Raw genomic sequence first — 24,887 nt, 5'->3', positions numbered from 1 at the left:
TGGGATTATATACTGCTGTAACCACTTTGGAAAATTGTTTGAGAGTATCTATTAAGATAAACATATGTATATACTGTGGTCCAGCATATCTACTTCTGAATATATGCTCAAGAGAAATACGTACATATATTCATCAGAGCACTATTTTTGTCATCAAATCCTGTAAACAACCCAGTATCTACCAACAGTTGTATGGATACATAAATTATAATGTATTTATGTAAAGTAGTATTGTACAGCAAAGAGAATGAATGAACTACAGCTAAATACAGCAACATGGATGAATCTGACAAATATAATGTTGAGCTAAAGAAGCTAGACACAAAATACATCATATGATTTTGTTTAATTAATGAAACAGGCAAAAATTAACCCATCATGTTAGAAGTCAGAATAGTGCAGCATAATAATAGAAATGGAGAATGGGAGGCTTCTGAATTCTATTTATTCTCTATTTCTCAATACTTGTGCTGGTTACATGGGCCTATTTTGCATGCAGTGAGCTACACCTTTCTGACTTACACCTTCCTGTATATGTTTCTACATAAGTGAAAATTTACAGCCAAAGACTGCTTTTTTTTTTAATATATAAAACCTTCAAACTCCTACCAGTAGTGCCTGTTTTCCTGTGCTCTTGCCACTCTGATAGATGTAAAAAAAAATTTTAATATGATAGATATACAAAAAGATGAATTTGTTTTATTATTAGTGAGGCTAAGCATCTTTTTGCATATTTATTAACAGTCTCTTTCTTCTGTAATTTCTTTGTTCATGTCATTATTTTTCTATTATAGTACTTATTTTTCATACTGATTTGTAGACACTTGATATATTTTGGATTTTTGTCTATTATATTGCAGAATATAATGTTTTAAATAACAAGTTCAAACTAACAGTTATTTAGGGGAAAGTTTCTTCTAGTAATGAAATCAGTCTTAAAGAGGGTCCATTGTTCTTCACTCTCTAGCTCTGTGACCCAACTGGGTTCTTAGGAAAGTAAAAATCAGCCTCATTAGTTCCATTCTGTACTCTAATATGAAGTTCGTGTAGAATAGATTCTATTAGAAGATCCTTGTTTTATTCATAGATATCAATATTCTTTCCTTGACTAGTTTATTCTTTGCTGAGAACAAAATCTCCTTTAAACAAAATCTCAAGACATCCACTGCAATTATATGTTACCTTTAGTTTCTTTTTTTGGTTTCTGTTTATGCCTTTGTATTTCCTAAATATGGAGAGGACATATAATATTGAGTAGGTTTTGTTTTATGTATAGTAAATTGCATATTAATTTTGTCTGTATTATATTCTTATAAAATAGCCGTTTAAATAGTGTGCCGCATGCTATTTCCTTTACTCTCAACCAGTACCAAATTTCTAAATGATCTCTTAACTAAAACATTTTGTTTTAGTAACTCAACTAGTTTGATGTAGTCTTACTGTTTTGTCTGCCTTTTTATGCTTTTGATTGGGGATGCCTTATTGAGATAATGTTGAGTTTAAATAATTTCTAGATTTCACTTGACTTTAATGTTGCTCACTTTCATTCTGTAGTGGCCTGTGAATGTTTTATATTTATTTCTGTATTTTTCTTTTAATATGTAATTCATAGACGCTCTGCTGTTGCCCGCATTCAGGAGTTCTTCAGGCGGAGAAAAGAAAGGAAAGAAATGGAGGAATTGGATACTTTGAACATTAGAAGGCCACTAGTAAAGATGGTTTATAAGGGCCATCGCAACTCAAGGACAATGGTACCATATACTGATGACATTGTTTGGAAGAACTGCAGTTTCATAATATGAATTTTTTTCCATAATGGTTGTTTTTATATATGCCAGTGTGATTCTACTATATTCTATGTAATTATCTCTGTACATAGCATTTATTGCACCTTCCCAGTTATCTCTTTACTCAAATATAGTTCTTTTTGTCCTATAATATGTTGTGAAAGAGCATTATTTTTTATAAGAAAACTCTACCCTACTGAGGAACTATTATAGAACTTTAAAAATGTTAGCTTATATAGGTAACCATTGCTTCTTTTTTGCTCTCTCATACTTGCTATCTACTTTCCTAGTAGATTTTTTTTTAGTTCATATTAGTTTCTTTTGTTGGTTGTACAGAGAAAGATTTGGATATATGAAATCCAGGTTCATTACAAAATATAGTCAGATTAATTATAACTTTTTAAAAGATTGATAAAGATTTGTTTTAGTCACCTTGTCTTTCTAAACTTCAATTTCCTCATCTATGAAGTAAAAACAGACCAGATGATATCTAAGATCTTTTCAAGTGTTTATAACCCAGAAGTCTATCTACATAATGCAATTTTAACTATTTACTGAGAAAATCTTGTGAGATGATTAACAGCTGTCACTCTGAACCATTCATATCTGAAAGTGTTCTCATATATTCATTGAGTTTTCAAAAAGTATCTACAGAATCAATTTCAATCTACTTTCTTTAGGGTAGAGGGAAAAAGTAACTTTGGGATGAGGAAATAATTAGCTCTTTTTATAGATATCATGTAGTAGCAATTTACTTATTTTACAAGGACTACTCATTATTAATAGAAGCAATCAATTTGTATTTCTTGTGTTTTTATGGTTAAAATTTTGGATGGAAATAACTGGGGATAGGAATGGAAAAAAATAGAAGACAAATAAATAGAATAGTAGCTCCAAGTAACAAGAAAATTGGCTCCCCTCCTTTGCTTTGCCAAAAATATCAAAGTCGCAGCTGCACATAATATGATTTCAAAAATTCTGATCTGAAATACAAAGATTTTTGATGGTTCATTTTGTGCATCTGCTGAAAAACTCCATCATAATCACCTTAACATGTCCTTTGTTTCATTGCTTCATGAAAGTAAATATGTGTTTATATCTTTCCTTCTTGATTGTGAGAACTTCTGATAGCTAATAAAAAGGTTGGTAATTTTGTTCTTTGGCATAAAGCAAAATACTGGGGGGAGCAATTCATTTTTTTCTATGAATTGTTTATATTATCTTTTAAAGCGACAATGGAACCAGTTTTGGAAAGTTCAGTGACATCTGTATATAAATTTTCATTATATTGTCCATAACCCAGAAATCTCATTCATTCATTTAGCAGTTATTAACTCAGCACCTACTGTGTGCCCAGGTACTGTTTCAAGCACTATAAATATAATATCAAACAAAATAAAATACTTATCTTCATCATGGGGGACTTTATTTTCTTCCATTTTATCCCTACTAATAAATCTCTGTCATGGTCAATATACTGGAAGACAAAGACTCTCTTCAATTTTTTATTTTCTAAGCCAATTAATTTTTTAAACTTGAGAATAGAAAAATCTTTTTTTAATAACTTTGATTTGAAATCTCTTATAATTTTCTGTTTTTCTTAACCCTTAGATAAAAGAAGCCAATTTCTGGGGTGCCAACTTTGTAATGAGTGGTTCTGACTGCGGCCATATCTTCATCTGGGATCGTCACACTGCTGAGCATTTAATGCTTCTGGAGGCTGATAATCATGTGGTAAACTGCCTGCAGCCCCACCCGTTTGACCCAAGTAAGATGACCTTTTATAAGGCAAGGGTTCAAAATCATTAGTATGATTAATCAGCTTCAACTTTTTTCTAGTTGTAAGAATAATCCAAATTATCCTAGTAGGCAGCTACTAGGGTCAAGTATTGCTCTTCTTGGGTTTAAAACAAAAAAAGTTTACAACCTGTTTTTGGCTGAAAATAGAGGGAAATAGATTAAAAAGTTTATTCTCCTAATAGTTCTTCTTAGTTTTATCAGCTATAAGAGCTTCAGTTGATTGGACTTTTCCCTGCTTAACCAAATTGAACTTCCGTGCCTGTTAGTCTTTACATATCAGAATTAATTTACCAGAACAAAGGAGCAATGACTTGTTCTTACCTTCCATTTGACATTCCCATGTTTCTCATAAAAAAACAGTAAATAGGAAAAAAATTTGAGTGATTTCAAGATGGTCTTAAAATTGTATTATAGGGTAACTTTTAGGAAATCTTCAAAACAGTATTCTCGGTTAACAGTTAAACGTATCAGTACAATGTCCATTCTAACTCAGTTTTGCTGAACATATACATCCATGCATATATACATTACACATTTAAGTGAATTAATGACGTTTCTAAGCTTTATATTAATGTGAACTATTTTTTCTAGTTCTCGCCTCATCTGGCATAGATTATGACATAAAAATCTGGTCACCACTAGAGGAATCAAGGATTTTTAACCGAAAACTTGCTGATGAAGTAAGATTTTTGTTATATTTATTATAGAACATATTTCACTTTGTTCCTGAAATGCTTAATAATTTTATTTATTTATGTATATATTTTTTGGTTGTGCTGTGCCTTCACTGCTGTGTGGGCTTTCTCTAGTTGCACCAAATGGGAGTTACTCTGTAGTTGTGGTGTGTGGGCTTCTCATTGCAGTGGCTCCTCTTGCTGCAGAGCTTGAGCTCTAGGCACATGGACTTCAGTAGCTGTGGCATGAGGGCCCAGCGGTTGCAGCTCTTGGGCTCTAGCGCTCAGGCTCAATAGTTGTGGCACAAAGGGTTAGTGGCTCCACGGCATGTGGGACCTTCCCCGGTCAGAGATCAAACCCATGTCTCTTTCATTGGCAGGCAGATTGTTTATCATTGAGCCATCAGGGAGGCCCCTGAAATGCTGTTTTAAGAAGAATCAAAGCAAGTTAATTCACTTAATGAGGTCAAATTTTAAGAAAAAGAAAAGAATAAAACATGCCCACAATACTAGAGAGATAAAAACTGAAATACTGTTTTGATAATTAGAATGTTGATTATCAGTAGTAACAGATAAAGTTTATTATAGTCGAATAGATTGACTATTTTGGCTTGATGCAATGAAGAATAATTAAAAATAAAAAAAAAGCCTGTGTCCTTTTAAGAAAGTAGTTTTACTGTAACTTTTCTCCATAATCATAGCCAAATGGGTAGCAGAACAAATGATCAGAGACTCTTTTACTTTATGATTTTATTTTAAGGTTTCCTCAGCTTCTGAAGCTGCTGTTGCATCAGTATTTTTGAAATTAAGTTCTCAGAAGCTGTAGGTTTTTTGCAGGATTCGAAGCAGGAAGATGTATGATATGAAAGCTAAACTCTGGGTATTTCCTCAGCTCCAAACAGAGTTTCCATTTATGGGTTTCATTTAAGACTTCATACAAGTATTTCTTATAAGGAAAATAAGGATCCATTGCGTTAATCAGCTACTAATGAATTACTGAGCTTCTGTGAGGAGGTGAGTGCAACTAAGGTTGATACTGCTACCTCGTACCCCTTCGTGGACCTCAGCCTTGTCATGGCAAAGGGGCTTCCATAACTCAATAAAGCTATGAGCCACATGCTGTGACAGCCACCCGAGAGAGAAAAAGAGTTCTGACAAAACGTGGTCCACTGGAGGAGGAAATGGCAAAGCACTCCACTGTTCTTGTTGCAAGAATCTTATGAACAGGATGAAAAAGCAAAAGGATATGATACTGGAAGATGGGCCCCCATATCAGAAGATGCTACAGGGGAAGAGCAGAGGGCAATTACTAATAGCTCCAGAAAGAATGAAGTGGCTGAGCCAAAGAAGAAATGTCACTCAGTTGTGGATGTATCTGGTGGTGAAAATAAAGTCCAATGTTGTAAAGAACAATATTGCATAGGAATGTTAGGTCCGTGAATCAAGGTAAATTGGACTTGGTCCAAGAATAAAAATCAACATCTTAGGAATCAGTGAATTAAAATGGACAGGAATGGGTGAATTTAATTCAGATGACCTTTGATTCTACTACTGTGGGCAAGAATCCCTTATAAGAAATGGAGTAGCCATCATAGTCAACAAGAGTCTGACATGCAGTACATGGGTACAATCTCAAAAACGACAGAATGATCTTGGTTTGTCTCCAAGGCAAACCATTCAATATCACAGTAATCCAAGTCTATACCCTAACCATTAATGCCAAAGAAGCTGAAGTTGAATGGTTCTGTGAAGACCTACAAGACCTTCTAGAACTAACACCAAAAAAAGATGTCCTTTTCATCATAGGGGATTCAATTGCAAAAGTAGGAAGTCAGGAGATACCTGGAGTAACATGTAAGTTTTGCCTTGGAATACAAAATGAAATAGGGCAAAGCCTAATAGAGTTTTGTCAAGAGAACACGCTGGTCACAAAGACACCTTTTTCCAACAACACAAGAGAACACTACACATGAACATCACCAGGTGGTCTATAGTAAAATCAGATTGATATTTTTTTGCAGCTGAAAATGGAGAAGCTCTTGACAGTCAGCAAAAATAAGACCTGGAGCTGACTGTGGCTCAGATCATGAGCTCCTTATTGCAAAATTCAGGCTTAAGTTGAAGAAAGTAGGGAAAGTAACTAGGCCTTTCAGGTATGACCTTAATCGAATCCCTTTTTATTATACAGTGGAGATGATGAATAGATTCAAGAGATTAGATCTGGTAGAGTGTGCGTAAAGAACTATGGACAGAGGTTTGTAACATACGAGAAGCAGTGACCAAAACCATCCCCAAGAAAAAGAAATTCAAGAAGGCAAAGTGGTTGCCTGAGGAGGCTTTACAAATAGCTGAGAAAACAGAAGTGAAGGGCCAGGGAGAAAGGGAAAGATATACCCAACTGAATGCAGAGTTCTAGAGAAGAGCAAGGAGAGATAAGAAGGCCTTCTTAAATGAACAATGCAAAGATATAGAGGAAAACAATAGAATGGGACAGACTAGAGAACTCTTCAAGAAAATAGGAGATAACATGGGAACATTTCATGTAAGGATGGGCACAATAAAGAACAGAAACTGTAAGGACCTAACAGAAGCAGAAGATACTAAGAAGAGGTGGCAAGGATACACAGAAGAATTATACAAAAAGGTCTTGATGACCCAGATAACAACAATGATGTGGTCACTCACCTAGAGCCCCAGACATCCTGGAGTGTGAAGTTAAGTGGGCCTTAGGAAGCATCACTACAAACAAAGCTAGTGGAGGTGATGGAATTCCAACTCAGCTATTTAAAATCCTAAAATAGGATAATGCTGTTAAAGTGCTGCACTCAGTATGTAAGCAAATTTGGAAAATTTAGCAGTGGCCACAGGACTGGAAAAGATCAATCTTCATTCTAACCTCAGAGAAAGGCAATGTGAAAAAATGTTCAAACTACCTCACAATTGCACTCATTTCACATGCTAGTAAGGTTATGCTCAAAATCCTTCTAGCTAGGGTTCAGCAGTATGTGAACCAAGAACTTCCAGATGTACAAGCTGGATTTAGAAAAGGCAGAGAAATTAGAGATCAAACTGCCAACATTTGTTGAATCCCAGAAAAATCAAGGGAATTCCAAGAAAACATTTACTTCTGCTTCATTAACTGTGCTAAACTGTAGGTTGTTATGAATCACAACAAGTAGTGGAAAATTCTCAAAGAGATGGACCACCTTACCTGCCTCTGGGCTTTCCTGATGGTTCAATAGTAAAGGATCCACTTGCAGTGCAGGAGACCCAGGTTTGATAACCTGGGTTGGGAAGATACCCTGAGAAGGGAGTGGCAGCCCACTCCAGTATTCTTGCTTGGAGAATTCCATGGACAGAGGATCATGGTAGGCTATAGTCGAAGGGTTCACAAAAGTGATGGACACAACTGAGCAACTAACACTCACTTAGTACCTGTCTCCTGAGAAATCAACATGCGGGTCAAGAAGCAATAGTTAGGACCAGACATGGAACAACTGACGGGTTCAAAATCGGGAAAGGAATACATCAAGGCTTGCTTATTTAACTTATATGCAGAGTTCATCATGTAAAATGCTGGGCAGGATGAAGCACAAGCTGGAATCAAGATTGCCAGGAGAAATAACAGCAGGTGTTACCCCTCTAATGGACGAAAGTAAAGAGGAAGTAACACTGGAGAAGGGAATGGCAAACCACTTCAGTTTTCTTGCCTTGAGAACCCCATGAACAGTATGAAAAGGCAAAAAGATAGGACACTGAAAGATGAACTCCCCAGGTCAGTAAGTGCCCAATATGCTACTGGAGATCAGTGGAGAAATAACTCCAGAAAGAATGAAGACGGAGCCAAAGCAAAAACAACACCCAGTTGTGGATGTGACTAGTTATGGAAGTAAAGTCCTATGCTGTAAAGAGCAGCATTGCATAGGAATCTGGAATGTTGGGCCCATGCTGCTACTGCTGCTGCTAAGTCGCTTCAGTCATGTCCGACTCTGTGCGACCCCATAGACGGCAGCCCACCAGGCTCCCCCATGTCTGGGATTCTCCAGGCAAGAATACTGGAGTGGGTTGCCATTTCCTTCTCCAATGCATGAAAGTGAAAAGTGAAAGTGAAGTCACTCAGTCGTATCCGACTCCTAGCAACCCCATGGACTGCAGCCTGGAAAGAGCTAATTGGAGTTTCTTTGCCTCACCGCTTCTTCCCACCGAGAGAAAAGAGGCGGTGATGCTGTGGGCTCCAGCTTCAGATATATGGCAGTACCAGCTGCCCCCTACCCACCCTGTCCCCACTTTCTCCACTCTGCCGATTGATGCCTGCTCCTCAAAGCTTACTGATCACAAAAGGACAGCCCCCACCCACTGTGGCTCAATTCTGGGCCCATGAATCAAGGCAAATTGGAAGTGGTCAGGCAGGAGATGACAAGAGTGAACATTGACATTCTAGGAATCAGTGAACTAAAATGGACTGGAATGGGTGAATATAACTCAGATGACCATTATATCTACTACTGTGGGCAGGAATCCCTTAGAAGAAATGGAGTAGCCATCATAGTCAACAAAAGAGTCTGAAATGCAGTATTTGGATGCAATCTCAAAAACAACAGAATGATCTCTGTTCGTTTCCAAGGCAAACCATTCAATATCACAGTAATCCAAGTCTATGCTCCAACCAGTAATGCTGAAGAAGCTGAAGTTGAATGGTTCTGTAAAGACCTACATGACCTTCCACAACTAACACCCCAAAGTGTCCTTTTCATTATAGGGGACTGGAATGCAAAAGTAGGAAGTCAACAGATACCTGGAGTAACAGGCAGATTTGGCCTTGGAGTACAGAATGAAGCAGGGCAAAGGCTTCTGAAAACAGAGATTTGCCAAGAGAATGCACTGATCATAGCAAACACCCTCTTCCAACAACACAAGAGACAATTCTACACATAAACATCACCAGGTGGTCAGTTCTGAAATCAGACTGATTATATTCTTTGCAGCCAAAGATGGAGAAGCTCTATGCAGTCAGCAAAAACAGGACCAGGAGCTGACTGTGGCTCAGATCACGAACTCCTTATTGCCAAATTCAGACTCATTGAAGAAAGCAGGGAAAACTACCAGACCATTCAGGTATGACCTAAATCAAATCCCTTACGAATATGTAGTGAAAGCGAGAAGTAGATTCAAGGGATTAGATCTGATAGAGTGCGTGGTGAATGATTTACAGAAATTCATGGCATTGTACAGGTGGCGGTGATCAAGACCATCCCCAAGAAAAGGAAATGCAAAAAGGCAAAATGATTGTCTGAGGAGGTCTTACAAATAGCTGAAAAAAGAAGAGAAGCTAAAGGCAAAGGAGAAAAGGAAAGATAAGAAAGCCTTCCTCTGTGATTAGTGCAGAGAAATAGAGGAAAACAATAGAATGGGAAAGACTAGAGATCTCACCTTGTTTATTTAACTTACATTCAGAGTTCCTCATGCAAAAAGCTGGGCTGGATGACTCACAAACTGGAATTAAGAATGCCAGGAGAAATAACCTCAGATAGGCAGGTGACACCACTCTTATGGAGGAAAGTAAACTTTCCTCCATTAGGTAAAGTGAAAGTGTTAGTTGCTCAGTTGTGTCCCCCCCTCCATGGACTGTATAGTCTGTCATGCTTCTATGTCCATGGAATTCTCCAGGCACAAATCTGTTATGTATCACAACAAACTGTGGAAAATTCTTACAGAGATGGGAATACCAAACCACCTGACATGCCTCCTGAGAAATCTGTATGCAGATCAAGAAACAACAGGTAGAACTGGACATGGAACAACCGACTGGTTCCAGATCAGGAAAGGAGTTTGTCAAGGATGTATATTGTCACCCTGCTTATTTAACTTATATGCAGAGTGCATCATGTGAAATGCCGGGCTGGATGAAACACAAGCTGGAATCAAGATTGCCGGGAGAAATATCAATAACCTCAGATATGCAGGTGACACCAGTCTTATGGCAGAAAGCAAAGAAGAACTAAAGAGCCTCTTGATGAAAGTGAAAGAGGAGAATGAAAAAGCAGGCTTAAAGCTCAACATTCAGAAAACTAAGATCATGGCATCCAGTCCCATCACTTCATGGCAAATAGATGGGCAAATAATGGATCAGTGACAGACTTTATTTTCTTGGGCTCAGAAATCACTGCAGATGGTCACTGCAACCATGAAATTAAAAGATGCTTGCTCCTTGGAAGATAAGCTATGACCAACCTAGACACCACATTAAAACGCAGAGACATTACTCTGCCTACAAAGGTCTGTCTGGTCAAAGCTATGGTTTTTCTAGTAGTCATGTATGGATGTGAGAGTTGGACTATAAAGAAAGCTGAGCTTTGAAGAATTGATGCTTTTGAACTGTGATGTTGGAAAAGACTCTTGAGAGTCCCTTGGACTGCAAGGAGATCCAACCAGTCAATCCTAAAGGAAATCAGTCCTGAGTGTTCATTGGAAGTACTGATGCTGAGGCTGAAACTCCAATACTTTGGCCACCTGATGTGAAGAACTGACTCATTGGAAAAGACCCTGATGCTTGGAAAGATTGAATGCGGGAGGAGAAGGGATGACAGAGGATGAAAAGATTGGATGGCATCACCGACTCCTTGGACATGAGTTTGAATAAGCCTGGCATGTTGCAGTCCATGGGGTTGCAAAGAATCAGAAATGACTGAGTGACTGAACTGAACTGAAATAGGAACTAAAGAGCCTGTTGATGAGGATAAAAGAGGAGAATGAAAAAGCTGGCTTAAAACTCAGCATTCAAAAAACATCATGGCGTCCAGTCCCATCATTTCATGGCAGCTTGATGGAGAAAAGTGGAAGCAGTGACAAATTTTATTTCCTTTGGCTCCAAAATCACTGTGGACAGTGACTGCAGCCATAAAATTAAAAGATGCTTGCTCCTTGGAAAGAAAGCAGTAACAAACCTAGACAGTGTATTAAAAAGTAGAGACATCACTTTGCTGGCAAAGGTCTGTATAATCCGAGCTATGGTTTTTCCAGTTGTCATGTACTGATATGAGTGTTGAACCATAAAGAAGGCTGAGCACTAAAGAAGTAACGCTTTTCAACTGTGGTGTTAGAGAAGACTCTTGAGAGTCCCTTGGACTGCAAGGAAATCAAACCAGTCAACCCTTAAGGATATCAGTCCTGACTATTCACTGGAAGGACTGATATTGAAGCTGAAACTCCAGTACTTTGGCCACTTGAGGTGAAGAGCTGACTCATTGGAGAAGACCCTGATGCTGGGGAAAAATGAAGGTAGGAGGAGAAGGAGGAGGCAGAGTATGAGATGGATATCATCACCGACTCAATGGACAGGCATTTGAACAAACTCTCAAAGATAGTGAAGGAGCCTGGCATGCTGTAGTTCATGGGTTGCAAAAAGTTGGACAGGATTTGATAACTGAACAACAGCAGCCCTCTCTTAAAACAATAAGGGGTGCATTGCTAAAAATATTAGTAAATTGAAAAACTCGTTCTCTACGCCACGGTTGACGGTTCATAGTGAGATTCCCACGTATATTTTTACTCATTATGTCAGTAGACCTATATTAAACACTTAAGGCCCCTTTGTCCATGGAATTTTCTAAGCAAGAATACTGGAGTGGGTTGCTATTTCCTATTCTAGGGGGTCTTCCCAACGCAGCTATCGAACCCAAGTCTCTTTTGTCTCCTTTATCGGCAAGCAGGTGCCACATAGGAAGCCCCTATATCAGGTAGAATCCTGGATTTTAAAAGATAAAGCCTTTCCTTCAGAACCCAAAGACTAGTGGGAAAAAACAGACATATGAACAACCAGAGTACAGTGTGGTCAGTGTCAGAAATGTACACGTAGTGTTCTGGAAACTCATAGAAAGGAATTTTCAATTGGAGTAAATGGGATGGGAAGGTCTTCACAGAGGAAATCAGAATTGGACTGAGTTTACCAGGTAGACCAGGACCAAAGGAACATTTGAGAGAGAAGGATCAGCGTGTTTCAAGTTGCTGTAAGGTGGGTGAGCCATCTGCGTGCTGAGGACACATAAGAAAGCAGCTCAGCGGGCCTCATGAGGCCGGGCTGTACAGGGCCCTGTGGGCACCCTCATGAGTTGACAATGTAATGTCGTTGGGGGACTGCTGATCAGGTTAGTGTCTTTTCTTCCTTTACTGCTTTCCTTCCTTTCTTTCTGTTTTTCCTTTGCCATTCCCTTTGGTTTCCTCTTTTTTCCTTTGTCTATAATTATACATTAAATCCATAGATGTTCATGGATGTTCTTTAGTCCTATTCTTCATACTTAAGACACAGTTCATTGGTAACTCTCATCCAGAGGTTTATTTTTGAAGTTAACTTTGAAGTTAACGTAACATTTTCCTTGAGGGGCACAAATGACCCAGGGATAATAATCTAACAGTGCTGTCACTAGAAATATCAGTTCCACTAGAGGGAAAAAAATAATAAGCGGACACAAAGTAGACTGCTCTGCTTTTATAAACAAATTATAAGTAAAAGTAAATTGAATTCTTATGTGTTTCAGGTAGCCTCAGGGTTTGACCTTTGTCTTTCTTCCAGTTAAAGAGTAGTGTTCTCTGATCTTACTCTGTTGATTACAAGCTAAAGTAATTATTTGGCATTGGGTGGCCTTAAGAGGGCAATGGCACCCCACTCCAGTACTCTTGCCTGGAAAATCCCATGGATGGACGAGTCTGGTAGGCTGCAGTCCATGGGGTCGCTGGGAGTCGGACGCGACTGAGCGACTTCACTTTCACGCATTGGAGAAGGAAATGGCAACCCACTCCAGTGTTCTTGCCTGGAGAATCCCAGGGATGGGGAAGCCTGGTGGGCTGCCATCTATGGGGTCACAAAGAGTCAGACACGACTGAAGCAACTTAGCAGCAGCAGCCTTAAGATGGTAATATAGACTCATATAGATATATGTGAAGAATGAAGTAATTCCTGTTAATTCTTTACAGTTCTCTCTAGTATCTAAGGAAAACATACAGTTACTCTATGATCTTTGACATGGTTATTTAACTTGTCTCATAGGTTATAACTCGAAATGAACTCATGCTGGAAGAGACTAGAAATACCATTACAGTTCCAGCCTCTTTCATGTTGAGGATGTTGGCTTCACTGAACCATATTCGAGCTGGTAAGAACTGTCAGTATGCCTTAAAATCATTATTATATTTGAAAAAACATTATTTAAGATTGACGTTAAAGGGATTTATATTTAAGGGGAAAAGGGGATTTTCCTGACAGTCCAGTAGCTAGCACTTGCACTTCCACTGCAGGGGGCAGGGGTTCCATACCTGCTTGGGAAACTTAAGATCCCACATGCTGCATGGTGCGGCCAAAAAATTCAGAGATTTTATTAATCTCCTTAAATTACAAGATCAAGGCCAACTTTTTTTGGCCTTAACTTTTTAACTTTTTTTTTAAACACAAGAAGTGTATTTCTTGCTGACATTAGGTCCTCTCAGACTACATAGAAGGCGGCTTAACTTTTGAACTGAGTGGTATGAATTCTTGATCTTAGTACAGTAATTTGTATCCCCATGAGCCATCTTTATTGAACTGTCCTAATGAAAAGATGACATCACTTCAAATCTTTTATCAGCTATGGTTTTCTTCTCAGAGTGGAATATCATATCATAAACCTTAAGATGTGTTAAGGTTTATGTAAGTAAGTAACTTTTAATGATACATTTGGCCAAAATCAATCACAGCCCAGACAAAAATAAATGTATTACTACAAAGATTTGAAACAATAGCTCAATGTATTTTTCTAATTTTTGTGTGTTTGTTTTAGAAGATAAACCATGGGGTTCAGTGCTTCAGATACAAAACTTCACATTACAATTAATTACATTATATTATAACTAATTTTCAAGAAGGAATAGAATAACCTGTGTTCATAACAATAGAAAGTATCCAATATCCATTATAAACAAAATGTTTTATCACTTCACTGATAACACAAATTTCTTTATATGTTGAGTACTATTTAATAACACCAACCATGTATAGAGTACCTTTAATGAATCAGGCAGCATACCAATCATTTCACAAATCTATCCTCAGTTAGCTCCAGCCCTCTACATAGTAGAGTATTTTTAATAACTCACTGCAGGTCACACAACTGATAAACGGTAAAGCCTGAATTTGAAACTAGCTTCCAAGCATTTACTCTCCTTTTACCTACAAATTTCAGTTGCAGGAACATATTCAAGTCATGAATAAGACATGCAGTCCTCTGGATGAGCTGATTTCAAACTGTTTTTCTAGTCCATTCTTTCCTTCTCTGTCCTCTCCATTCTCTGTGCTGCCGCTGCTAAGTTGCTTCAGTCGTGCCCAACTCTGTGCAGCCCCATAGATGGCAGCCCACCAGGCTCCCCCGTCCCTGGGATTCTCCAGGCAGGAATACTGGAGTGGGTTGCCAGTTTCTTCTCCATCCTCTCTGGCCCTCTCTAAATCTGCGGGTACCTCAAACTCTTTCCTGCCTCAAAATCTTTACAGTCATGCTGTCCCCTCCCACCCTCACTCTTTGTTAGGATAACTTCTGTCCTGGGTTCGATCCCTGGGTTGGGAAGATCCTCTGGAGAAGGGAATGGCTACCCGCTCTAATAGTCTGGCCTTGAGAATTCCATGGACAGAAGAGCCTGGTGGGGTCCATGGAGTCACAAAGAGTCAGACACGACTGAGTGACTTTCACTTTCACCTTTCTGTTACAGACCCTCAGGTCTATATAAACGGCAGACTGCATATCATTTCCTCAGAGAGTGGGGAAGGGAGACATAAGTATTCCTGGCAGAAAAAAAGAGTATATAGCATTTGTCTTAAGTCCTGGAAGAGACTGTGGTACATCTACAAATTTAAAGACGCTCCTTATGTCTGTAATTAAAGGAGCTGGAAAGAAAACCCTCAAATTGTCAATATCAACTATTACAAGGAAAGAATAAAAATTTCAAATGGTTAAAGCAAAACAAAAAATAAACCTAAAATGAAAACAGAAAATGTTTGTAATCCAACAGCATATTATCATGGTACTTCTTTTGCCCCCATGTTATTCACTGTGACATCTTTTGATCTGTTTTCTTCAATAAGAAGCAGTACTCTTAAAATTCACTTGACTTCAGATATGAGGAGGCACTGTTTTATAGAACAGGAAAAACATGTGCTGATTATGATAACTAAATTTGCTGATTATGATAACTAAATTTTCATATAGAGTTCATCTGGTGAATGGCTCTTTCTGAGTTTGCCTATAGGACACTGTTTCTCCTTTCATTTGTGCAAGAATCTATTTTAAATGCGTGCTGATGTATCAGTGGTTTGTTAACTCAGTTACTACTCTCCTTCTTTGATTTTAGAATTAGCTGCTTATAATATAAAGGTTTTCTTTATTCTATTGTTTTTGGGTTTTTTTGCCAGCAATCAAAGGGAGACACTTTGTAGTTGGCTTAGTCAACCTAACTCACCCTCTTGTTTCTCTTAAGTAAAATCCTTGATAGGAAAAGATAACCAAGAGTTGATATTTCTGCTGCTTTTATTCTTAAGATATCTAGTTATTTGATGAGTCAGCTACTCCTTTCCTCTCCTTTTCTTCATTGTCCTGTATTCCAAGTACAATGATGTGCGCTTTAAATCTCCTTTTCAAAACTACAAATACCTGGTTCCTACGCACTAAAGATCCTGATTCATTTTATCTGAATAGGATTTGAGCTTCTGTATTTTAAAAAAAACACCCAAAATTTTCTCATGAATGCTCTACTAACAGCTTTTAGTTTAGGCAACTTCATGAGAGATAAAGGCAGTTCTGAGATTCCTAGAAGCTTTGACAGGCTTTGGAGAGATGGTGTGTGAACCATTCCAAACTCTTCTAGAATATGTTACAATCTACTCAGTTTACTCCCCTCTTTAAAATTCTCTTGTGCCTCCCCATGCTCTTAGGATAAAGTCCAGTGTTAACATGGTTTATAAAACCCTGAAGCATTTGTTGCTGCCTCTGGAACATGGCAGATGTAGATCTAAATAGCCATATCTGTAGAGCTAACATCACACTGAACGTACAGGCACTGACCCATTCATGTACAAATTCACTCCATCAATTAGGGTAGCTTTACTCCAGAATACAATCCATATTCATCTATCTTGGTCTCTCCACTTCTGCTCTCACTTTTGTATAGTCTGATTTCCACAGCAGTCAGAGGAGGCTTTTTTAAAATGTGGGTCAGTAAGTTCAGTTCAGTCGCTCAGTTGTGTCCAACTCTGCGACCCCATGGACTGCAGCATGTCAGGCGTCCCCGTCCATCACCAATTCCCGGAGCTTACTCAAATTCATGTCCATTGAGTTAGTGATGCAGTCCAACCATCTCATCATCTGTCATACCCTTCTCCTTCTGCCATCAGTCTTTCCCAGCATCAGGGTCTTTTCCAATGAGTCAGTTCTTCGCATCAGGTGGCCAAAGTATTGGATTTTCAGCTTTAGCATCAGTACTTCCAAGGAATATTCAGGACTGATTTCTTTTAGGATGGACTGCTTTGATCTCCTTGCAGTCCAAGGGACTCTCAAGAGTCCTCTCCAATATCACAGTTCAAAAGCATCAATTCTTCAGCACTCAGCTTTCTCCATAGTCCAACTCTCACATCCATACATGACTACTAGAAAAACCATAGCTTTGACTAGACGGACCTTTGTTGGCAGAGTAATGTCTCTGTGTTTTAATGTGCTGTCTAGGTTGGTCATAGCTTTTCTTCCAAGGAGCAAGCATCTTTTAACTTCATGGTTGCAGTCACCATCTGCAGTGATATTGGAGCCCAAGAAAATAAAGTCTGTCACTGTCTCCATTGTTTCCCCATCTATTTGCCATGAAGTGATTGGACTGGATGCCATGATTTTAGTTTTCTGAATGTTGAGTTTTAAGCCAACTTTTTCATTCTCCTCTTTCACTTTCATCAAGACGCTTTTTAGTTCTTCTTTGCTTTCTGCCATAAGACTGGTGTCATCTGCATATCTGAGGTTATTGATATTTCTCCCGGCAATCTTGATTCTAGCTTGTGCTTCATCCAGCCCAGCATTTCGCATGATGTACTCTGCATTTAAATTAAATAAGCAGGGTGACAATATACAGCCTTGATGTACTCCTTTCCTGATTTGGAACCAGTCGGTTGTTCCATGTCCAGTTCTACCTGTTGATTCTTGACCTGCATACAGATTTCTTAAGAGGCAGGTCAGGTGGTCTGGTATTCCCATCTCTGTCAGAATTTTCCACAGGTTGTTGTGATCCATAGTCAAAGGCTTTGGCATAGTCAATAAAGCAGAATTAGAGGTTTTTCTGGAACTCTCTTGCTTTTTCGATGATCCAGTGAATGTTGGCAGTTTGATCTCTGGTTCCTCTGCCTTTTTTAAATCCAGCTTGAACATCTAGAAGTTCACGGTTCATGTACTATTGAAGCCTGGCTTAGAGAATTTTGAACATTACTTTACTAGTGTGTGAGATGAGTGCAAATGTGCAGTAGTTTGAACATTCTTTGGCATTGCCTTTCTTTGGGATTGGAATGAAAACTGACCTTTTCCAGTTCTGTGGCCACTGCTGAGTTTTCCCAATTTGCTGGCATATTGAGTGCAGCACTTTTACAGCATCATCTTTTAGGATTTGAAATATCTGTACTGGAAGTCCATCATCTCCACTAGCTTTGTTCGTAGTGATGCTTCCTAAGGCCCCCTTGATTTCACACTCCAGGATGTCTGGGTCTAGGTCAGTGATCATACCATCATGGTTATCTGCGTCGGGAAGATCTTTTTTGTATAGTTCTATGTATTCTTGCCAACTCTTAATGTCTTCTGCTTCTCTTCAGTCCATACCATTTCTGTCCTTTATTGTGCCCATCTGTGCATGAAATGTTCCCTTGGTATCTCTAATTTTCTTGAAGAGATCTCTTGTCTTTCCCATTCTATTGTTTTCCTCTATTTCTTTGCATTGATCCCTGAAGAAGGCTTTCTTATCCCTCCTTGCTTGTGGGTTAGTAAACCTTTTCTTTAAATGGCCAGAGTAAATAGGCTTTGTGGGCCATGTGGTTTCTGTTGCAGATGCTCATTTCTGACAGTGTTGCAAAAGCAGCCATAGATAATATGTAGATCGAGGTCATGGGTGTGCCTTAATACTACTTTATTTATAGAAATAGGCTAAGGGAGGGTTTGCCCAGGGGCCATAGTTTGCTGACTGTCTTTTTTAAGAAGTAAATTAGGTTATGTCACCCTTGCTTAAAATTCTTAGGGGCTTCCCACTGCTCATAAAATAAAACCTAGACTTCATACTCCGATCTACAAGAGAGAGACCTACCAGCCACTGAGTCCATGCATTTGTTTTCTGCTTGCTTGCTACATTTTAGCCGTAAGTGACTGCTTTCCTCCTCAGACTCATAAAGCTTATTAGTATATTTAGGACCTTTTCACTGGCTGTTTCGCTGCCTTTTAGACAGCTTTGTTCATTTGCCAACTTCACTAATAATTGAACATACAATTGAGGCCTCAGCTCCAGTGTCACCTCCTCAGAAAAGTGTTCCTTAGTCACTCATTGTGAAGTTGCTTAAAGTGCACACGCTCCTTCTCATCACTTACTCTCTGGTCATTCCCTGGTTTTCCTCAAGTACTTATTCTAACTTCATTTATTTGTTGCCTTGTTACACAGATTAAAGGATAAAAATACATTGTCTTGTTTTCTGTTTTTCTTTTCTAGAAAGTGAGTTCATTAAGACCAGAGACCTAGTTTGTCTTATTCAAATCTGGATAGCTAGTTCCTAGAACAGTGCCTAGCACATAATAGTTGCTCAGTCAGTGTTCTCATTGAATGAATGGGTGAGTGAATGAATAAACTTAACAGTATCAAATCTCTAGCTAACCAGGAGTACTGTATTGATTCTTTGTGGAATACAGGTTTCCTTCGGGTAATTGTTTTCATATCTCTGTTGTCCCCTCTCTCCAGCCCCAGCCAGCTTATTAATAGTATCTCATATTTTTCCTGGTCAAAAATAATTTCACAAATATTCAATTTGTGAAAAACTGAATTTTTTTCAATTCAAAAATAAATTTAGAAGTATTTCTAAAAGAGAATTAAAGGAGCCTTCCCACAAATGTAACCCTTATTTACAATAGCAACTTGGTGTTGTCTTGCTTTTGAAAACAGTGGCTTTCTAAGTCATTATTTCTAGTTGTCATTTTAAAGAACACAGTGTTCTCAGCCCTCCTTGGCCTTTAATTGCCAACCAGAGATTTGTGAAAGTGTTGAACTGCTTTGCAGTTTTATTACCTCAGTAGTACTCTGTGGACAAAAAGATTTTATTTAATTTTGTTCTTAAAAATTGGGTTTACATTCTGAGAGAGATGACTCTGCAGAAGTTGTGTGAGAAAGATCTGGAAAAAAAAAACACAACCATTCTGCCCCCTTCCTCATTCCAGAAGCCACTGTGAGTTACTCTGTGACTATATAAGAGACCCTAGGCCCTCACTGGACTGCATGTTGCTTGCTTTGGACTTTGCAGAATTCTAATGTCTGCTGTAAACTCCCGGATTTGAAGGCTGTGACATTTCATCTTAACCCTCCATTTCCCCATCTTCATTCATAATGTGACAACCAAAAAGAACTGGGTCATCCTGCACATTTTAAAATATGCTGATGCTATTTAAACATGTTCCACTAATATGACCGGTATATTACTTATGATACTCTAGGTAAGCAGAACAGCAAATTCATGTATTGTTCTCTCCCATGAAAGTATGCTGCTAAGTCGCTTCAGTTGTGTCCAACTCTGTGCGACCCCATAGACAGCAGCCCACCAGGCTCCCCCGTCCCTGGGATTCTCCAGGCAAGAACACTGGAGTGGGTTGCCATTTCCTTCTTCAGTGGCGCACACAATAAATATAGCATAATCTCTTTTATACTCATATACCTTAGGTAACTTTTTATTGATCAGAAAGTCTCCCACTGTGTTTAGATTCCTTAGTGACCTGTGAAGATTTATTATAATCTTATCTTACAAATGTATATTGAACACTTTAATAACTAAAACTTGTATAACTCAGGTTACAAATCATATACACATATATTATCTTCTTAGTTTGACATTGAAATGGAGTTGGTATAGAGGGGATTTAATCTTAATTTACTTGGACAATTAAACATACATCCCTTCTGTATACTGGTGTTGACAATTTAGAATTCACTGGGAGTATCTAAGCCCCTGTGAATAATAAAGCCCCAGGATTCCATCTTCTCTCGGTGTTGAGAAGCCTGAATAATTCCCGTGTCTCACCTTCAGCCTCCCGGCTTGCCCTGGAGAAGCGTCTGTGATGGAAAGGCTCCATCCTGGTGGCTGCAGTGGCTTGACACTGTGGCCTTCGTTGTGCCCTAATGCAGTGTGTCTTATCTTAGTAACACTTAAATTTGTTTATTTGATAAACCTTCATTGAACCTCTTGTACTAGGCCCTGAGGATAAAAGATAAAAAGAAATAACTCCTACCCTCCCAGGAGCTCACAGTCTGCAAGAAGATGTGCAGACAGACTAGTACTGCAATTAGAATCATCATTATATGGTACATATAAAATATTCTGGAACCTGAAGGAAGGAGTTCATAATTCTGCAAGTTAGGGATCTGAGAAAGTCTGGGCAAAGTTTCACAAAGGGAAAAATAGTTGTATTGAGATGAGTAAGCATAACCTTTGTAGCTGAAGAACTAGGTGAGTGTCCCAAGCAGAGGGACAGCAAATGTAAACCGTGGAACTTGAGAGGACATGCCATGCTGGCGCACCAGATGGTAATTGCACACTCCCTTGAGTGGTCAGCCTAGATAAGCTCCTTGAGGACAGAGAAGACCCTGTGACTGCTTTGGTCACCACTGTATCCTGGAACATAGCAGATATTTAAGAAATATTTTTATAACCAGAAATACGTGTGTTGTGTGCTGAGTCGCTTCAGTTGTGTCCAACTCTGCAGCCTGCCAGGCTCCTGTCTGTGGGATTCTCTAGGCAGAAATACTGGAGTGGCTTGCCATTTCCCTCTCCAGAGGATCTTTCTGACCCAGGGACTGAACCTGGGTCTTCTGCATTGCAAACAGATTCTTTACCATCTGAGCCAACTAGGGAATGATTCCCAGATGCTCTTGCACAGCTTCCCTCTCACTCCCTTTGGTGACACCTGATATAACTCCTAGGAACACAGTTTGAAATCATTGCAGTAGATCACTATAGATCGAGATCTTCAGGGTTTTTATTTTGTAATTTTTTTTATCTTTAGAATTACATGAATATTCTAAGTTAATAGTGCTGTGTTTCCTTTATTCTTTGCCTCTAGAGGCAAAAATAACTTCTACACATAGCTGTGAGCTGATCTTCACATGATGATATTTTGAATTATACACATTTTAATCAGTTTTATTTAAGGTATTGACAACTATTTTGATTGTAATACTAAAGGCTGTTTTTTTTTTGGTCTTCTGTGTTTTCCAGACCGGTTGGAAAGTGACAGATCAGAAGGCTCTGGTCAGGAGAATGAAAATGAGGATGAAGAATAATAAACTCTTACTGGCAAGCACTTAGATGTTCTGAAATTTGTATAAGACATTTATTATATATATTTTTTCTTTACAGAGCTTTAGTGCAATTTTAAGGTTGTGGTTTTTTTGAGTTTTTCCCTTTTGAGGGGATAACCTAACATTGGTTTGGAATGATTGTGTGCATGAATTTGGGAGTGTGTGTAAAACAAAACTAGCAAAATGTTTTAAAAACTTTTTGCCATGTGTGAGGAGTGGTAGAAAATGCAAAGTGCAATATTTTCCCTAACCTTCGGATGTGGGAGCTTGGATCAATGTGGAAGAGGAATTTTCATTAAATAGTGAAAATACTGGTTCAAAGAAATGTCTATACTTGCCATTTGCATGTTTGTTGCTTTCTAATTAAAGAAGTTGGTTGTTTTACGATATCCTGAATTTGACTTTTTATTTAATGCCTTGCTGTCTTGACCCGTTTTCCAAATCTCTTCTAGATTTAATAACCTTTTCTGTTTTGACTTCTCTTTGACAGAATTACATACAAGACCTTTTTTTCATCTCTCCTTCCAAAGTGCTTTATCTCCAATGATCACCTTTCATGATTAGTGGTCCCTCGTTACCCAGGTACAGGGGTTAGTCCCCGTGCAACCTCAGAGCATCATGGATACTCAACATAATAGCACAAACTTATTTTGAAGAGTTCTGGCTTCTGGCCTTCCTGTCTCCACCTTCTAGATTTCAGCTGAAAATGTTGACCATCCAGTCTCCTAATTCGTAGTCCTCCTGCTTGCTGGTGTCCACCTTCACCCAACTTAAGCATCTACACCCAGGTCTATCTTACAGGTTACGACCTGAAGCTGTTCCTATAGACTTAACCCTTCAGTAATTCTCTCTCCTATCTCCTAAGCTGTCGTGCTGCTGTCTCTGACTGAGCCACAAATAGACTCACAGGTGTTGCCAGATTCCCATGTGGAGATCAGGGATGGCTCCTCCCAGATGACTGCAGGCCCAAGGACATGTGTTGCTAAGAGAAGACAGATGGCTTTTTGGATAGAGGAAAAAAAACTCTAGTTGGCTCAGTAACTTCAGTTGGACTTAAATGTCTAGCTCTTAGTCTGGGCAGGATACATATGTATCTGTATTAAGAACATGCTAAATGCTCAAAGGGGAAAGGAATTGGTCTCTAAACAGGGCAGCTGCATGATTTTTAAAAAGTATTAGGGTCTATTTCTGGTTCCCAAATAGTTACATGACCTGCTCAAGCCATCTGATTTCTCTGGGCTTCTGTGTCCTCTTCCTTTATGGGCTTCTGTTTCTTGATGAAAGTGAGAGTGAAAAAGTTAGCTTAAAGCTCAACATTCAGAAAACTAAGATCATGGCATCTGGTCCCATCACTTCATGGGAAATAGATAGGGAAACAGTGGAAACAGTGTCAGACTTTATTTTGGGGGGCTCCCAAATCACTGCAGATGGTGACTGTAGCCATGAAATTAAAAGACGGTTACTCCTTGGAAGGAAAGTTATGATCAACCTAGATAGCATATTCAAAAGCAGAGACATTACTTTGCCAACAAAGGTCCGTCTAGTCAAGGCTATGGTTTTTCCAGTAGTCATGTATGGATGTGAGAGTTGGACTGTGAAGAAAGCTGAGCACCAAAGAATTGATGCTTTTGAACTGTGGTGTTGGAGAAGACTCTTGGGATTCCCTTGGACTGCAAGGAGATCCAACCAGTCCATTCTGAAGGAGATCAGCCCTGGGATTTCTTTGGAAGGAATGATGCTAAAGCTGAAACTCCAGTACTTTGGCCACCTCATGCGAAGAGTTGACTCATTGGAAAAGACTCTGATGCTGGGAGGGATTGGGGGCAGGAGAAGGGGACGACAGAGGATAAGATGGCTGGATGGCATCACTGACTCGATGGACGTAAGTCTGAGTGAACTCCGGGAGTTGGTGATGGACAGGGAGGCCTGGCGTGCTGCGATTCATGGGGTCACATAGAATCGGACACGACTGAGCGACTGAACTGAATCGAACTGAAAATGGAGGTAGTCCTGTTTCACCCCGTAAATCCCAGGGGCTGTGTTAGGAACACATGAAAGGGCGGCGGGCTTTACAGAATAACTGAAAAGATTACCGCAGCACACAAAATAACAGTTTCTTCCACTAGAACAGGAACAGAGACGTGCTGGAAAACTAACAGAGCAGACTGGAGTGCTTAGTGGGGTCAAGGGTGACTGGCAGGAAAAGCAACAGGAGAAAATCAGTGACTTCACTTCAGTGTGTTCACTTGGCAGTGAAGGAGGCTGGGCAGCTGGGAGTGGAGGAATTCTGAACTTCTGGTTTAATTTGGCTAGGAATCTAAAATTGCAACTCAAACATTAAAAAGTGGTATTTGTCCAAGGAATTAGATGCCTTAGTTTTATTGACTTTGTAGTTTTGTGGTGTACGTTACCAAGGGCTTCTGTGGTGGCTCAGTGGTATAGAATCTGCCTGTCAATGCAGGAGATGCAGGTTCAGTCCTTGGGTTGGGGAGGTCCCCTGGAAGAGGGAAATGGCACCCCACTCCAATATTCTTGCTGAGAGAATTACCCCCAACAGAGGAGCCTGGTGGGCTACAGTCTGTGGGGTCACACAGAGTCAGACACAAATGAGCACGTACCACCAGTTGGTTATAAAGGAGCAGGGCAGGCCAGACAAGTAGTCAAGAAGACAGCAAAAAGAAAAGATTATACAGAGACAGACTTGATGAGTCCTGGCCACTCCCATGATCCACTGTTTGTTGGGGTGGGGGGGGATGCCAGGATCCCAAGTTGGACTCTGGATCTCAGTGTTCCACTTAACCACTCAGAAAAAAGAATACGGCTTTAGGGCTGGCAGGTACAGGGTCAGATAAAGGTGGTAGGCTCTGTGCCTTGAGGTTGTACGAGTCTGATAATCTCTACCATCCGCCCTTTGACTTTGGTTGTGGGGTAGACCAAGCAAGAGAGCACTGCTCTTCATTAATCCTCCTTTGAAACTTAGAATTAACAATGTTTGTTGTGTCTTTCCTGGTTACTTCCCAGTCATTTAACAGTATTC

The 24,887-nt window shown here is 39.3% G+C and overlaps 1 protein-coding gene across 8 annotated transcripts in view; it reads left to right on the top strand.

Annotated features, from left to right (window-relative positions):
• The window catches only part of DCAF6 (DDB1 and CUL4 associated factor 6), a 181,503-nt gene extending 157,290 nt beyond the window's left edge, over positions 1-24,213 (top strand). For 6 of the 8 annotated variants that reach the window (XM_061399373.1, XM_061399345.1, XM_061399367.1 and 3 more), the window contains 5 exons: positions 1,613-1,751; positions 3,399-3,555; positions 4,179-4,267; positions 13,305-13,410; positions 21,768-22,239. In XM_061399373.1, coding sequence (XP_061255357.1) covers positions 1,613-1,751; positions 3,399-3,555; positions 4,179-4,267; positions 13,305-13,410; positions 21,768-21,832 — 556 coding nt within the window. In that variant the 3' untranslated portion in view covers positions 21,833-22,239. Of the gene's footprint in view, positions 1-1,612; positions 1,752-3,398; positions 3,556-4,178; positions 4,268-13,304; positions 13,411-21,767; positions 22,240-22,340 lie in introns of those variants that run through there. The other 2 variants (XM_061399352.1, XM_061399359.1) reach the window with 1 other exon arrangement.
• The last annotated feature ends 674 nt before the right edge of the window (positions 24,214-24,887 follow it).

Source organism: Bos javanicus, chromosome 3, assembly GCF_032452875.1.
Source record: "Bos javanicus breed banteng chromosome 3, ARS-OSU_banteng_1.0, whole genome shotgun sequence".
NCBI classification, from domain to species: Eukaryota; Metazoa; Chordata; class Mammalia; order Artiodactyla; family Bovidae; genus Bos; species Bos javanicus.
Note: the sequence above shows the minus strand (reverse complement) of the source record. Positions and strands in the feature narration are given on the sequence as shown.